The 17,400-nt window shown below is 51.3% G+C and overlaps 1 protein-coding gene across 1 annotated transcript in view; it reads right to left on the reverse strand.

Moving 5' to 3' along the window:
- Positions 1-17,400, reverse strand: part of TG (thyroglobulin) — a 218,158-nt gene that overhangs the window by 82,439 nt on the left and 118,319 nt on the right. Inside the window, exons 38-43 of the mRNA XM_066578917.1 lie at positions 12,443-12,577; positions 10,051-10,215; positions 6,625-6,826; positions 4,954-5,047; positions 3,895-4,054; positions 430-623 (exon numbers count right to left, since the gene is read on the reverse strand). Coding sequence (XP_066435014.1) covers positions 430-623; positions 3,895-4,054; positions 4,954-5,047; positions 6,625-6,826; positions 10,051-10,215; positions 12,443-12,577 — 950 coding nt within the window. The remainder of the gene's footprint in view (positions 1-429; positions 624-3,894; positions 4,055-4,953; positions 5,048-6,624; positions 6,827-10,050; positions 10,216-12,442; positions 12,578-17,400) is intronic.

Below are 17,400 nucleotides of genomic sequence, written 5' to 3' on the forward strand. Positions count from 1 at the left end.
TGAGTAAGAGTGTGATGAGTAACAGTGTGATGAGTAACAGTGTGATGAGTAAGAGTGTGAGGGGTAACAGTGTGATGAGTAACAGTGTGATGAGTAACAGTGTGATGAGTAACAGTGTGATGAGTAAGAGTGTGAGGGGTAACAGTGTGATGAGTAACAGTGTGATGAGTAACAGTGTGATGAGTAACAGTGTGATGAGTAAGAGTGTGAGGGGTAACGTGACGTCCTATAATCCAGAACACATCATCAACCAACATGTCCATCCTAGACATGATCCAGCGCCCGTGTCCCTACAGATTAGCGTTATGTACCATTCTACAGACGTCAGTAATCCATAAAATGAGGTAATCCAGTAGATCACATTCCACTAATGCCAAGATCAAGTCGTTTTACCATACAGTAATCGTCACGCAGCCAGTTGGGACTTACCATCAGCGCGGCTCTCTTAACAGGCTGGGTCTCCGGGAACAATAAGTGAATGCTGGCGAGGTCGGCGCCCGCTCGGTCGGCGATAATACTGATCTGCTCGGGGTCACCTCCAAAGTAAGCAATATTTTCCTGGACCCATTTCAGGGCTGCGGTCTGGTCGAGAAGGCCCCAGTTCCCACTTGGCACCGCGTTACCTGCAACAGACACGTCTGATTACAACCCGCTAACAGGAAGCACACGCTCCGCACCGTCCAGCGCCAGACAATCTGCACGATAGTTGTGGAATATTTCACTAATATTTTCAGCATTTACCTTAATAAGGACTTTTCTCTAAAAATGTTGTTTCTTATCTGGGGACGTAATTTAAAGGGACAGTGAACCTGGATTTTCTTTAAAGGGAATGACCTCCATTTACCACTTGGTCACCAACTAATGGGCTCTCCATCCATTTCTACTAGGCTGACAGAAGTTGCGCCAAATTGTTGTCTGACTGAGGTCTCATAAGGCTGCATTTACACGGGCGATGCAAGTTGTGCCCGGGACTCTTGTGTGTGACGCTCCATCGTGCGCTGCGCAGTGTGCGGGACGTCACACATTACATGTCCTATTCTCCGAGACTCGCACACGCATCAATTTTTAAACCCGAACCATCAGTCTAAGGGAAAAAAGAGAAGCCAATCACATGAACGGCTGCTTCTCCCATGTGAGTTCCATCCATATGGCAATCAAAAAGGAATGTCCCCGTGTAAATACCCACTGAGGGTTGGTGAATGACGCCGTAAGGCCGCGCTCAGGCCCGAAGAATTTGCTTCAGATTTTCTGTACCGAATTTCTACACTGAAAATCCGCAGCGCTACGGGGTAGGCTCGGGCCGCGCTACGGGGTAGGCTCGGGCCGCGCTACGGGGTAGCCTCGGGCCGCGCTACGGGGTAGCCTCGGGCCCCGCTACGGGGTAGGCTCGGGCCGCGCTACGGGGTAGGCTCGGGCCGCGCTACGGGGTAGGCTCGGGCCGCGCTAAGGGGTAGGCTCGGGCCGCGCTACGGGGTAGGCTCGGGCCCCGCTGCGGGGTAGGCTCGGGCCCCGCTGCGGGGAAGGCCCGGGCACCGCTACGGGGAAGGCTCGGGCCCCGCTACGGGGAAGGCTCGGGCCCCGCTACGGGGTAGGCTCGGGCCCCGCTACGGGGTAGGCTCGGGCCCCGCTACGGGGAAGGCTCGGGCCCCGCTACGGGGAAGGCTCGGGCCGCACTACGGGGAAGGCTTACGCAGCGCTACGGGGAAGGCTCACGCAGCAGAATTGAGTCCAAATTTTTTCTTACTGTGAGCACCACCAAACATCCAAGGCTTTCTGACGTCTGTGCTTGGATTGAGCCCCATCAACAGGTAAAATCTACATGCAGATTTCCAAAGTGGAAAAAAACTATTTTTCCCAATTCAGAATTCCGCACACGGAATTAGCCTGTTGCCAAGGAACCGCGCCAACTGATGGGGCAGAGTGCCACATATACTGACACATTCAATTGGTGGTTAAAAGTTGAACATAAAGCGCAACCTCTTAGAGAAGCGCGAACACCTGAGAGTGTTGGCGCAACCCTCTGTTTTATTATAATCCAGCATCAGTAGACGCGTTTCAAAGCTACATTGGGCTGCGGATTTTGCAGAGGATGAAACAAGCACTCAGATCTGCAGCAAACAAATTATAAATCTGCAACATATATGTCAACTCCGCTGCGGGACCCATGTAGTGGCCCAGTAAAGCTTTCCTGGCCCCCTCCATAATGTCATACATGTGATGTCTTGTGTTGATGCACCGTGCAAAATGTCTTGTCATGCTGTTGTATTGCACAGCTGCAGCGTGTGAAGGGTTAATGTCTACATGTAAATGTAACAATTTCTATCCTATCACATGGTATGAGAGAGGGAATAATTGTGAGTGCTTGAGAGCAGGAAGAGGTCTTCCATCTGGAGTCCTACCAGAGAGAAAAAGGCACATGGGGGCACCTTCAGCCCTTATGGGTTGAAGATGGAAGAAGAGGAGAGATTTCCCAAGTGCAAGGAGCTGCATGGATTGTAAGTGAGCCCCAAAGAGAGAGAGGGAGCAGAGAGCCAGTCCAATCTGTCAGGGCCTAGTGCAGAGGTGCTGAATTGTCTGCTGCACACCCGCGTGTCCTGAAGTCTGGGACTCTATAGTCATTTTTCACTCTCAAGTGTCCTGAAGTCTGAGTCTCGCTGAGTGAAGGTACTTGTCTGACTGGGTCTGTGGAGAGACCCTACCCTGTTCCTCCTCTGGAATAATCCCCTTCCAGGATCGGTTCCTGAGAGATAACTTGGCCTGCAGGACTGGTGTCATCCTGTGTCTCCTCCCGGGTCTCAATTCTGCCTTTTTTTGCCTGCTCTGTCTCTTCTTCAAAGTATACCTTTGCATGTAAAAGTCATTCCAGGCCCTGAACTTCCCGGGGACCTGAGGTACTTAAACTGTCTGTGGATCATTTTTTTCCCCCGCCGATGGTCATGCTGAAATGTGTATCGAAACGGTGGCATCACCTGTGACAAATCCTTCTACACCTGTTACCCTGTTTATTGGGCATCCCCATGCCGGGGGTATCCGGAAGAGGCTCAGCGCTGCCCTAGCCTTGGCTGCGCGTGTCCCTCCAGGAGGGAGCATGGTAAGTGCCGCCGTGACAAGGCAGCATCTTGCCCTCCTAGCTCCTAAGTGTATGCCATGTGTCCAGGGTGACCCTACGGGACACGGCACCCACATGGGATTGTTCCGCCTCTAAAAGCCACAACAAAGATCTGCAGCTCGGCTAGAGGTTTGTTCTGCGGCTACACGGATGCAGGATGGGAGAGCGGCACATGGATTAAGCGATGGGCAAATCTGCGTGCGGAATCCTGGCATGGAATCCACATCAAGAAGCGACATCCCGACTGCCGCGCGGATTCCCACTGAGGATAACGGCTCGTGGATTTGCCGTAGAATTTGACGATGAAATCTATTTCATAGCAAAAATCCTGTGTGTGAACGAAGCCTTACATGCGGATTTTGGCGCAGAGCGGCAGCAGATTTCCTGTACATGAGTGCAGCCTGAGGCGCATTTACATGCGGCGATAAGAGGATCTTGCGTAGCAGAATTAACGGATTACAGCAGTGAAGTGAAGACGATGTTGAGTAATCCTGCTCACACGGCGCTGGCAAAATCTGCACGGTAAAGTGATATGCAGTGCAGATTATAAACCAGCAGCGGGTCACTCCATCCATAATACAACCTGCAATAAAATCTGCATGTTACCTGCAGCTTGGAACCAAAATTTGCAGCGTATTTTCCACTGCAGGAAATCCTCTGCGAAGCCTTAGAAGATCTCATCTGCTCTGCATTACGGATGTGCGGCATTCAGTGCGAACAGTGAGGCGTTTCCGGGGTTGTGCCAGCTGTAATATCATGGTCACATGAAGGCCGGACACACTTACCTGTGCTCAGAAAGCCAAACACTCCAACTCTGTAGCCAGCAGTGACCACCACCACGTCCCCCACGGCTGCCAGGTAAGAGCCGTCCACAAACGTCTGCCCATTTTCGGCGTAGTCTTTGGGACTGTTGTGGAAATACAGCAGAACTGGAGAGCCGATCCTCTGAGGACATAGAAAGAGAAGGATGATGGGGGTGATTGTCGGAGGACGAGGATTGTGTACAGCAATGCAAAACTGCTAGAAGTAGGGAAGTCGAAGCGCTGGACCCCAAAATCTGTAACAAGCCCCCATTTACCATGATCCCCCGCTAAAACAAGTCTAAACACACAAGGTGGGTTGATAAACCCTCTCAAGTGCCCCACAAACAATACGGGACCCCTTTCTTTGGGTTTTAACTCTTTTTCAAAATCACTGCTTGCCTTCTGTGAATGGGAACATTCTTATTCACATACAATAGCTGAAAACCCATCTAAACCTGATACTTCTCACAGCTGAAGGTTTGTTACCCTTGTATCCATGGTGCGGTAACTGCTTTAGGCTGAAACCTGCCCACTTGTGGCAATCCATAGCCACACGATCTTGCCAACAATATTAGAAGGATCGCGCAGCCGTTGGCCGCTGTGGGTGGGCGGGGTTTCAGCCACTTGCATTTACCGCATCGTGGGGTCATACCTTTACACCACACAGAAGGATACAATACTTTGGGCTGAACTAATGTGTAATGGCTCCTGCAGGTCCTCGGGGGTGGGGCATGATACAAGGGCTCTCATTGGTTTTTTTTAAGCCCTGTGTCATGCTCCGCCCCTTCAGACCCTGCTCTGGCCATTACACACTATCACTTCTGCCTTCCCTTAGAGGGGTTGTTCACATTGGATAAGTCCTTTTGTTGGAAGCTGATTACAGGTTGTCCTTCTGGTTGGGCAACACCATTTTGATTTTCCTGCAGCGCCCCCAGAGGAGAAATTAAGTATTACATGATTCCCATTGAGATTAAAGGGCCGTCCACTGATTGCACAGAGTCGCCTGGTCCTCCAGTGCATATTGTGGGTGTGAATACTTACAGAATGTTGTGGGACAAACAGGTTGAGGTACAAGCAGTCCTCGCTGACGGACGAGTACTGAGCCTTCCCGTCCCCGGGCTGCAGGCAGCTGGGCCTAGAGCAAACAAGAGACACTAGTTACAGCAGCAGGTAGATGTCCGTACCAGTCCTGCCTTTATATGATCTCCCACTCGTTTCGTCTTGCAGCTCTCCGCCTTCCATTCTGTCTCCACGCTTGTCTTTGTCCCGGAACAGAAATCTGCCGACAATTCCACATCAAAATCTGCATTCAGACGAGCGGATTTGGGCGCAGAATTTCATACGGAATATTCATGAGTTTCGTGCAGAATATTCCGGGGTAAGAGACAAAATGGCGCAGATTTACCGCAGGTTTCAATCTTAGCATCTCAAATAATGCAATTTACTGTCAGAATCTGCAGGATATTCAGATCCACACAGAATATTTCTGCTTCACGTGGACATTCTGCACGACTCGTACTGAACATGATGAGGTCCTCGGTGATCACACAACGCTGACACAGGAACTGAGGGGAAGCATGCAGAAAACAGCGATCTACAGGGTGATGAAGGAAAGGCCACTGCCTCTTGGTGGGAGGTCTCCCTGCAGAGATGGGGAGACTTCATCCAGGATATCAAACATATGAAGTACAAGAGAGGCATACAGAGCCAGAAAGAAGGTGGCTGCGTAGCGTGGCGGGGCCACTCAGGGCTGCTGAGACCCCAACCCCCCACCCCCCAGCGTTCCCATACTTATAATTAAAAAATCAAAACTACAATGGCAAAAAAATATTTGGTATCGCTGCATCCGTAAAAGTCAAAGTAACGCATTATTTATCCTACATGGTGAACGTCGGCAGAAATAAAGGAATTCACAGCGCCAGACTTGCTCTTTTTTGGTCTTCCCATCTCCTAGAAAAAAATGTAGTAAAAGGTAAACAAAAAGTCTCCTGCACTCCAAAATGTTACCAACTTACCATTAGAAACTACAGGACGTTCCGCAAAAAAAATAAAACAGCCCTCGCGCAACTGTGTCAGCAGAGAAATAAAAAACTTATGGCGGTGGAAAGACGGCGGCAAAAAATTTATTTTTAGTGCAGCAAAAAAGCTCCGTAAATTTTTATTGTCACTTTTTTTTTAAGTGGGAGGAGAAACAAAGAAAAAAAATGTCTGTGTCATTAAGGGGTTAAAGCTTTCAAAAACATTCTGCAACATGAAATCTGACAGCCGCCATGTTTTCTGAAGGGCATTCGGTTGTGGGAGGAGTCCACACATCAAGAATATAAAACGGCTTCCGTATCGCCGCATGCTGCGCAGCTTTCCTAGAGATGAGCCCCCCCATCTGCCGGTCTGCAGCACTGCAGGGTGCGATCGCTATGTAATTCAGCAGTAACGCGGGTGACGATCCCCCTGAGAAGTGGCGGCCCTGTCACCCCACTTTCCCAGATCACGGATGATTTTCTGTGGACCCGTCTGGACCTGAATCACTTGTGCGCGGCACCGAGGCTTGGCAGCTCAGCGGTTGGGGACGCACCGCAGAACAGGAAGCCACCCTCTTAATTTAGTTACGGTGAAATCAACCACAGATTATTTCCAGTATGACGATATCCTCAACTTGTGTCACTCAAACGTCTGCGAATCAAGAGCCGCCGCGACTCCACAAGCTGCATCTACCTGATGAAGGTGGCGTTCCATGTGCCAGTCCAGGTATACGGCTGAGGGGGGCGGAAACGGCTCTCGCCAGTGGGTGGCACTGCGTACGGTACGCCCAGGAACTGGTTCACGTTCTTCACATCGGAGCCAATGGATATGGATCCCGGTTTGCCCACAATGTTGCCTTGTGAAATGGTCAACGAGGTCGTCGGCCGCGCCGGAGCTGCAAGAATGGAACCCATAAATCACTAACTGCCAGTCACGGCTGAGACAACCTTGTTGAAATCCCAAATCATGGAACGTTCCGGTCCAGGACCCAAATCTATAACCCGACACCCCCCCAACTATTTATTATGTCAGACGGGATCCACATGTAACCAGAGGTCAAACGGGATCCACATGTAACCGGAGGTCAGACGGGATCCACATGTATCCAGAGGTCAAACGGGATCAACATGTAACCGGAGGTCAAACGGGATCCACATGTAACTGGAGGTCAGACGGGATCCACATGTATCCGGAGGTCAGACGGGATCCACATGTAACCGGAGGTCAAACGGGATCCACATGTAACCGGAGGTCAAACGGGATCCACATGTAAACGGAGGTCAGACGGGATCCACATGTAAACGGAGGTCAGACGGGATCCACATGTAAACGGAGGTCAGACGGGATCCACATGTAACCGGAGGTCAAACGGGATCCACATGTAACCGGAGGTCGCACGGGATCCACATGTAACCGGAGGTCGCACGGGATCCACATGTAACCGGAGGTCGCACGGGATCCACATGTATCCGGAGGTCGCACGGGATCCCCATGTAACCGGAGGTCGCACGGGATCCCCATGTAACCGGAGGTCGCACGGGATCCCCATGTAACCGGAGGTCGCACGGGATCCCCATGTAACCGGAGGTCACACGGGATCCCCATGTAACCGGAGGTCACACGGGATCCCCATGTAACCGGAGGTCACACGGGATCTACGCTGGCCCCATTGAAAACACTGAGCGATATTGCAGATTTTTTCTCTGCGCTACAACACTAAGAAGTAAAAATCAGAAATGAGTATAAACCATTGAAAATCATCGGTTCCGTAATCATGTGTTTTCACTCGCTGTCGTATCGCAGGAAAGAATATCGCTAGTGGGTAGGAGCCCTTATTCAGTGGCAGTATGGCATGAGTAAGAGTCTATGTACCAAACACGCTGGACTTGGGTGTGAATTGGGTCGTGCGCCACATACTTTTAAAAATGGTCAAATAAATGTCTATTTTTTATATTCCTAGACTGCAGGAATCTGCGATTGTTCTAGTCTCTTCCCTAGGAACCCGCCTGGCCTCCTTTTGCTTCTCCGTGTTTTGGGTGGATCTCCTTTCCGAATATTCAGTACAACACTGGCTGGTGAGCTGACGGCAATGCCTTTTCCAATTTGAGCATCCAAATAATACTCCCTTGAAGGGGTTGTCTAGTTGTAAACTATTGTTGGCCTATCCTCAGGACAGGTCATCAGTAGTAGATTTGTCGGGCTTTGCTGCCTGCCACCCCCTGCTGATTAGCTGCCTGCCAGGCTGGTGTGCTTGTGCACTGAGCTGATTTCTGCAGGAAGCGGATGGCTCTGTTCTCACTGAATTGGCCAGGCTTGGTATTGCAAGCAAAGTTCCCATTCATTTCAAAGCCTACAATACCAAGCCTGGCCACTACAGTGAGAATGGAGCTGTCTACTTCCTGCAGAATTCACTTCAGTGCACAAGAGCAAAAGCCCTCTGAATAGCTGATTGGCAGTGGCCCTTGGCAATGGACCCTAGCCAATCTACTACTGATGACCATCGATAGATTAAAACCAGACTGCCCCTTTAAAGAGCCCAAATAATACTGTCATATAATTCACACATATTACACCAATTCAGTTGCAAAATAGTCCTAACATATACTGCAATGTTAAATAAGAGAAGTTGAGCCGAGGAAGTTGTCCAATTTGCAACCCCAGATCACCAACAGCTCATTTCAGGGAGAAACACCTGCTCCCCACAACAACAGTGGATACAATGTAACAGGCGGAAGGCACAGCGTAGGGAGCAGAACGCATGAAACACCTGCTCCCCACAACAACAGTGGATACAATGTAACAGGCGGAAGGCACAGCATAGGGAGCAGAACGCATGAAACACCTGCTCCCCACAACAACAGTGGATACAATGTATCAGGCGGAAGGCACAGCGTAGGGAGCAGAACGCATGAAACACCTGCTCCCCACAACAACAGTGGATACAATGTAACAGGCGGAAGGCACAGCGTAGGGAGCAGAACGCATGAAACACCTGCTCCCCACAACAACAGTGGATACAATGTATCAGTCGAGTACCCGTAAGGCCAAACATAAACTCTACGAACATAGACTAAGGCCTCATGTCCACGGGGAAAATCAGGCCCGCCGCGGATTCTATATGTAGAATCCATAGGGGTCCCTCCTGCCCCGCGGACATGAGGCCTAAAAATCAGAATAAACTGACCTGCTCCGGACGATGCAGTTCTTCCCTTCTTCGCGGCCGGATCTACTTTCTTCGGCCCGACGGATGTGCTCGGCACGCCAGCAGCGTGCCGTGCACATGCGCCTGGCACATGCGCCGGGCCGAAGAAAGAAAATCCAGCCACGAAGAAGGGAAGAACCGCATCGTCCGGAGGAGGTGAGTCTTAATTCAGGCGCGGGTCTCCCGCGGATCCGGACGGCTTCCATAGGCTTCAATAGAAGCCTGCGGGAGACCCGCACGAAAATGCAGCATGTCCAGATTTTTTCCCGCACGCAGATCCGTGCCTAACGGGAAAAATGACATCCGCAGGTATTAAACTACCTGCGGGTGTCCAATGCATCCCTATCGGGCGCGGATCCCCATGCGTGTAAAATGCTGCAGATTTTAACCCCGTGAGCATGAGGCCTTATGGATTAAAAAAGACTATACATTTAACTCTTTCATGGCTTCTGGTGGCCGTTACATTTTTGCATGTGCTCTTTCTTCTAACGGTGCCTTGATATTCATGCATGTGATGCTTCTTGTGCAGCCACACGTTGTATGATGGTCAGGTTGTGCCCACTCCCTAAAAGTATCTGTAGCATCTGTGGTACATGCACAGGAAATGCCCTAAATGCCCAGAAGGCCAAGGTCCCACAACAACCGGGATTCTGTTGAGTAGCGCTCGACACTAGAACACTCATAGAGGACCACACAGGAGCGCAAGCATTGATTCCCCAGATCCCCATTCTCTAGAGGGTCCCGGGGTGGCAATGCCATAAATGCCTAAAACAGGAATACCCGAAAGGCCCAGGCTGTACAGATGACAGCTGGCAGTGCTACCACCCTATAGCAAGGCCCTCCTGTGCATATGGGATGCCCACGTCATTCCACGTCTCACCGGGACCTCACGGAGGTGGGTTCGTTCTTTACGGTACCTCTCTTCCTGTAGATGACTGTTGCCGATTCTCTGACCAGCAGCTGACAGCGAGGCCCTCGGAGACTGTAGTGGCAGGTCTGGGTTTCTGGGTAAAATGTACATTTTATGGCTGTTTGCTGAACACTGATCGCTGTGGTCACGCAGGACGCGGCGCGGTCACATTCTGAGGAGGAAGCACATAAAATACGTTACGCGCCCACAATACAGTAATATTCTGGACAGTCCAGCCATTCCTAGAGTCAAGAATTTGCTGCAGTTTTGGACTTTGTCTCCGCCCCCCCAGTGCAGTTGTAAGAGGGGGGGGGGCACTATTCAGTTACTGTCTGTCCATCTTGTAACATAACGTATAGGTACTTGTACGAGCCTGTTGTGCACCCAGACCCTTCTGACCCAAAGCAAGTGACCCAAAATGGTGGGCCTGTGCAAATACTAACTGCTCGGTTAACCCTGAGGCGGTATTGTGTAAATGGCCGGTGAAGGGGGCTGTTTTGAACCGTTCTTTCCCAAAACATGAGACATTTGTGGGCCTAAGGTTGCCTGCACGCAGCACGTCCGGATTCTGGCTGCACCCTCTGGCCCTGACCGCAGCCGGTGAGCCCACGGACCGGTCAACTTGTTTTTTATCTCTACTGCGGATTGTCCGGCCGTCACACATGCACAGTACAGATTTTCCTGCGTTGCTGCTCAGAAGGGCCTGGGGTGGGACAGCTTCCATTGACTTCCATGGAAGCTGTCCGTGCGGACACCACAGTAGAATGGAGCTTGCGGCGATTTTTTTCCCCACGAACGGAAATCGCAATTGCTTTCCGCTCGTGTGCAGAAAGAATCACTTTGCCATGGCATGCTATGGGAGAGTATTTGCTGCAGACGCCTGCTGCGGATTCTGTAATTCAGATGTACCCGTGTGCAGGGGGCCTAAATCCGCCCTGTTCATATGTTGCCTACAATAAAGTTTGTCAAGCATCAGCATGTCCAAGTACAAGAGTTTCCCTTGCCGGTTGCGGTGGGTGCTCATGCCAAGGAGTCAACACTAAGCAGAGGTGCCACCTCTGTTACAAAAAATACGAGCCAATATAAAAGAGGGTTTGGTTTAGGGGTGTGGCCTATCCTGATGTATGCTTATACCTTCGCTATTCTAGCGGCCGCAACTAATAATTGTGCCTCCAGTAATGGCCCTAATAGTAATAGTGCTCCAGTAGTAATGGTGCCCGAGTACTGGCCCCAAAAATAAAAGTGCCCCCAATAGTAAAGGTGACCACAGTACTGGTGCCAATAGTACTTCTCCCAATAGTGGCTCCAATAGTAATAGTGCCTCCAATAGTGGCCACAATAGTATTGGTGCCCCCAAGAGTAATAGTAACTTCAATAGTATCCGTAGTAGTAATACTGCCTCCAGTAGTGTCTCCAAAAATAAAGATGGACCCAACAGTGGCCCCAATAGAAACAGTGGCCCCAGTAATAACAGTGCTCCCAGTAGTGGCCCTAATAGTAACAGTTCCCCAATACTAATAATGTCCACAGTGGCAATGGTGCCCCCAGTAGTCATCCCAATAATAATAGTAGTCCCAGTAGTAGACGCAATAGTAAGAGTTGCCAGTACTAATGGTGCCCCCAATAGTGAACCAGATAGTAATAGTGCCCCAGTCGTAATGGTGCCCTGAGTAGTTCCCACAATAATAGATTGTGGCCCCAGTAGTCACCCCAAAAGTAGTTGTGGCCCCAGCAAAGGACCCAATAGTAATAGTGCATCCAGTAGTAATGGTGCCCCCAGTAGTGACCACAATAGTAACAGTTGCCCCTGTAGTAATGGTGTCCTCAGTAGTAGCCCCAATAGGAGAGGTACCCACATTAGTACCCCAACCCTTGCCTAGATTCACCTCACACAGTAGGCTCATGTTTTATCCATAAAGTCCCTCAGTCATAACTGCAGGGCTCTGGACACACATATACAGAGAGCAGAGAGGACCACACCGCCCCCTAGTGGAGCAGGAATGTAAGCTGAAGTGTCACTGAGGGGAGGAGTCCTGTGATAGGTCAGGAAAAGGGGTGGGACCTCAGCTGGGCCCTTCACGCTGCAGGGGCCTCATAGCAGCCACTTGTGCTACCTTTACTGTACGCATGAACAGTTTTAGCAAGTAGTGCCATCCCCGCTTGCTGCCCCGGGAGTCAGGAGCAGAATACAAGCTGCCATTAAAAAAAAACAGGTCAGGATGTCACATGAGGTCATGGTGGGCAATCAACAATACCTGATGTGATGGCGGAATGGCTTAAATCTCAACCCCGGTTGGCGTTGAATGGGTATTTGGTCATGTGACATCACATGGAAACACACATTTTTGTGCAAGAAGCACGGAGAATATATAAGGTTTATACTAAGATATCAGGATTACCTGAGAGACAGAAACTCTGAGCAGCAGAGAGCGTCATTGCTGAATGCAGGTCGATCTGCACCGTGTCATACTCCGAGAGGGAAGGATCCAGAGCAACAGAGGAGACGTCCAGCGTGACCCAGTCCTCCAGAGACACTGAAAAATTACAATATATGTACAAAATGAGGAATACAGAATAGTGAGTGCAGCTCTGGAGTATAAGGAAGGATAAGTAATATATGTACACAGTGACTCCACCAGCAGAATAGTGAGTGCAGCTCTGGAGTTTAATACTGGATGTAACTCAGGAGCAGCACAGGATCAGTAATGTATGTACACAGTGACTCCACCAGCAGAATAGTGAGTGCAGCTCTGGAGTATAATACAGGATGTAACTCAGGAGCAGTACATGATAAGTAATGTATGTACACAGTGACTCCACCAGCAGAATAGTGAGTGCAGCTCTGGAGTATAATATAGGATGTAACTCAGGAGCAGTACAGGATAAGTAATGTATGTACACAGTGACTCCACCAGCAGAATAGTGAGTGCAGCTCTGGAGTTTAATACTGGATGTAACTCGGGAGCAGTACAGGATAAGTAATGTATGTACACAGTGACTCCACCAGCAGAATAGTGAGTGCAGCTCTGGAGTATAATACAGGATGTAACTCAGGGTCAGTACAGGATAGTAATGTATGTACACAGTGACTCCACCAGCAGAATAGTGAGTGCAGCTCTGGAGTATAATACAGGATGTAACTCAGGGGCAGTACATGATAAGTAATGTATGTACCCAGTGACTCCATCAGCAGAATAGTGAGTACAGCTCTGCAGTATAATACAGGATAAGTAATGTATGTACACAGTGACTCCACCAGCAGAATAGAGAGTGCAGCTCTGCAGTATAATACAGGATGTAACTCAGGATCAGTACAGGATAAGTAATGTATGTACACAGTGACTCCACCAGCAGAATAGTGAGTGCAGCTCTGCTGTATTATACAGGATGTAACTCAGGATCAGTACAGGATAAGTAATGTATGTACACAGTGACTCCACCAGCAGAATAGTGAGTGCAGCTCTGGAGTATAATACAGGATGTAACTCAGGAGCAGTACAGGATAAGTAATGTATGTACACAGTGACTCCACCAGCAGAATAGTGAGTGCATCTCTGGAGAAGGTTGAGTGTGTGAGAGCTCTGCAGGATCCAGGGTGTGGTCAGCAGTGAGAGGAATCTTACCCAGCCAAGGTTACAGGTGCTGGGCTTGCTCCAGCCATGGAGTCCCGGACCTCCTCCCTCTGGCTTCGGTCAGGGGGAGGGAGGACTGCACCCCAGGAGGGGAGAAGATCAGGTCAGAGTGGCAGCAATGTCACCCTGACTCCCCTGGAGGAGCCCAAGAGGACCCGCAGCCAGAGGAAGAGAGTGGAGGACCATGCTGAAAAACAACGTTTGCAGGCAAGTTGGGCTGATCGCAGGGAGGGCGAGTCAGTAACGGATGTGGCAACCCGTATTGCCAAATATATGAAGGACTATGGACATGTCGGGAGGCAGCTGAATAAATATACGCAGGAGCTGCACGCTGCCCGACATGATGCGAAGCGGGCAAAATCCCGTACCAGGAAGTTAGCCATATCACGGCAGATTGAAGCCTGTGAGGAGGCCATTGAGTTTTATGCGGAGGAGAGGGAAAGGATCCTGGAAAGAAGTGGGCCTTTCAAAGAAAAACTGTTAAATGACGAGAGGTTTATCAAAATGGCGTCTGTGAGCAGCGGTGCTATTAAAGAGCGCTCTGCCAGGCACTCCAGCAGCAGCTCGGTGGAATCCGATGCTGCTCAGGATGGTCGAGCTGGGTGCTCTGGAGAGCAGCAATCAGCACTGCCAGGTGGGACTACAGGGCCCAGCATCCCAGCTGAACAGGTCAGCCTGCCCTCCACGTCGGGCGAGTCAGATTCAGAGGACACAGATGACAGCTGCAGCAGTAGTGGAGAGGGGGCGCTGATAATGCGGCAGATACAGCTGCAAGAGTCCCCAGAGAGGCTGCAGTCTTGCTATTTCGGGAATGATTTACCCCCGGAGACCTCAAGCAAAAAGAGGAGGAAAAAGGAAAAAACGTATATTGAAGAAAAGTTTGTTTATGTCACCAAGCACTCTGGTTTGGCTGCAAAGTCAAACCAGGGTGGTAACCCTGAGCTCCTAGTCCCGGGCTCTGTGGTGGGTCCGGTGCAGGGGACTGGGGAAGAGAGGGTTAATGCGGCCCAAAACTCCAAGCCCGCTTGTGCTAGTAGTGGGAATGGAGGAGTAAAGGAGGTGGAGAAGAGCATTGGGAAAGCGAAGAGTCGCGGCCAGTCCAGAGGTGCTGGCGCTGTTGGTCACGTCCCAGTGGGAGGGGGGCGTGATCCGGCACCAGGTCCCACCGGTGGTGGCTTAGCTGTCCCCCCTGTGTCCCTAAAGCGCCTTTCCGGTGCGGAGGGGGCGCAGGGGGTGGTGGCTGGGTCTGCCGATCCTCCCACACATGGTAAAGATCCTGCAAGGAAAGTTGGAGGAACTACAACTCCTAGAGTGGCTAAGGTGGGCGGAGCTACAGCCACCAATGTCCAGAGAAATGTTGAAGTGCATCTTCAGCCACCCACCGGAAGTGCCATGGACTTTCCCTCAGGGCATAAAGGGAAAGTTAATGGTAAAGATTACATGGGTCCTGGTCCAGCAGCGAATGGAGAAGTGAGTGAGGTAATGGATGCGGCTGTTGGTACCCCTGCTGCCCCTGTTCCTGCTGCCCCTGTTCCTGCAGGAACAGCTGTCCCCGGTTCCCCGGCAAGTATGCCACCTTGTGTACGGGAGGGTGGGGCTTCGGAGGGTAGTCAGGGCGTGGGTCAGGATCCAGTCGCCCCTTCAGCGGCGACAACATCTGGTAGAAGTTATGCCAGTGTCGCCGCTGGAGGGAGGGGAGAGGCGTCCTCCTTGTCTTTGGGCTCTGGGGACGGCGTTTTGCAACAGCGCCTCCTGGAGGCCTTGAGGAGGGGGGAGAGCTCGATGAATGTAGGGGGCAGAGTTGTGGATTTGTCTCTCTGGGTGGAGAGACATGGTCTTGGTGCCTTCCGAGAACAAAGGGGGGAGACTGTCTGGTCCCTGCCGACAACCGGGCAGGACATTGGCCGTAGGAATGTGGCTCGTCTTCAGTGGAGAGGCAATGACGCGTGCCCATCCAGGAGTAAGGTGGTGGAGCTTCTGCTGAAGATGGGTTTCAGGGCAAATGACATCTATGCCCTGATCCATCCTCATGGCACGTCTGAGTTCGACATCAGCTTTGCTCGCCCGGAGGGCCTGGAGCTCTTCTGGGGGAATTATGAGCTGATGAAGGACGAGCCCGGCTGGCGCGGTTTCGCTGCACAAGTGGTAACCCGCCAGACTGGAGTCAAGAGAGTGACCGTTTTGACTCGTAACGAGTCCCTCTCTTGTTATGATATCATGACTTGGATAAGTCGGTACGGAGAGGTGGTGGATATGCCCAATAAGAACCGGGACGAACACGGCATCTGGTCCGGAGCCTGGACGTTTATGGTGAAACTTAAGCGTTCAGGGAATTCGGTGGCCCACATACCATCCGCAGCCTTCCTTGGCAGGGATCGTATCTTGGCCTTCTACCAGGGGCAGCCGAAGCTCTGTCACAAGTGCGGCGACCCCACACATTTGAGTGCAGCCTGTAACGTCATCAAGTGCGCTCTGTGTGGCGAGGTAGGTCATCTTGCGGCATCTTGTGCAGAGATTAGGTGTCACCTGTGTGGTGACCTCGGTCACCCATTCAGTCGCTGTCCACGCTCTTTCGCCAATGCGGTAATGGCCCCAGCGGAGGAGAGCCGTGAGGTTGCTTCTGCAGGGGAGGGGACCAGCAGAGGCGATGGAGCCCAGGAGCCAAGGAAGAACAAACATGCTGGGGCAGCCAAGCTAAGGCGCCAAGAGAAGCGCGGAAGGGGCAGGGAGCTGGTAGAAACCCAGGTGGCAGGTGGGTCAATGCTGGCCCCTGCTCCGGACGCAAATCATGTGGCTGAGGCTCCAGGGGACAGGGAGCTGGATGAGGAGGTCAGGAGGATCCAAAGGGAAGAGGATGCCACTTATTCAGATTCTTCCCACTATGAAAGTGTGGGTGAGGGCAAGGATGAGTGGCAAAAGAAAAAGCGCAAGCAGGGCTCCAAGAAAATGAAAAAAAGGGAAGGGAAATCTTCCCCTGCAACGGGCCAGGTGCAGGAAGGCAATCCAAACTCTCCTCTTGTTGGGCTCTCCAACAGGTACCAAGCTCTCTCGTCCTCGGAGGGAGAGGTGCCTAGGACAAGCGTGAGGCCTACAGGGGGTGCTGAGCCTTCCTCTTGTGGGGGTTTGGTGACATCCAGGGGGAGGGCTGGCCCAGAGCCCAGTGGCAAGGAGGACGAGGTTGAGGAGCCCCTTGCCATGGACCTTTCAGTGTCCAAGAAACGTGGCAAGGGGTCATCCTCAGACCCTGATGAGAAGGGGGGTGGGAAGAAGAAAGCCATCTAACTCAATCACCAATGATGGCGGCACCCGCTCCGTTGACGCTGGCATCCATTAATGTTGCCAGCATTAAGTCTGATATGGCTAGATTTGCGGCCTTTGATTTTCTCGGCCGCGTTGAAGCCGACATTTTGTTTTTGCAAGAGACCAGGCTGCCAAATTTGGCAGCTGTGCACAAGGCAAGGAGGGAATGGAGGTCTGGTCCATCTTATTGGTCTCTTGCGGCCGAGCCATATAGCGGAGTGGCGGTACTTTTTACCGCAGCAGTTGAATGCCGACGGGTTATTGAGTTAGAAATAGGGAGGTGCCTGATCCTGGATGTTCTCATGAAGGGACAAGAGCTTCGGCTAATCAACATCTATGGTCCCCAAACCAAGCGGGACCGCAAGGATCTCTTTATGAGGATCAAGCCGTACCTTTTTACTAGTCGGCAGGTGATCTTTGGGGGT

The sequence above is a fragment of the Eleutherodactylus coqui genome, chromosome 9 (assembly GCF_035609145.1).
Source record: "Eleutherodactylus coqui strain aEleCoq1 chromosome 9, aEleCoq1.hap1, whole genome shotgun sequence".
Lineage (NCBI taxonomy): Eukaryota > Metazoa > Chordata > Amphibia > Anura > Eleutherodactylidae > Eleutherodactylus > Eleutherodactylus coqui.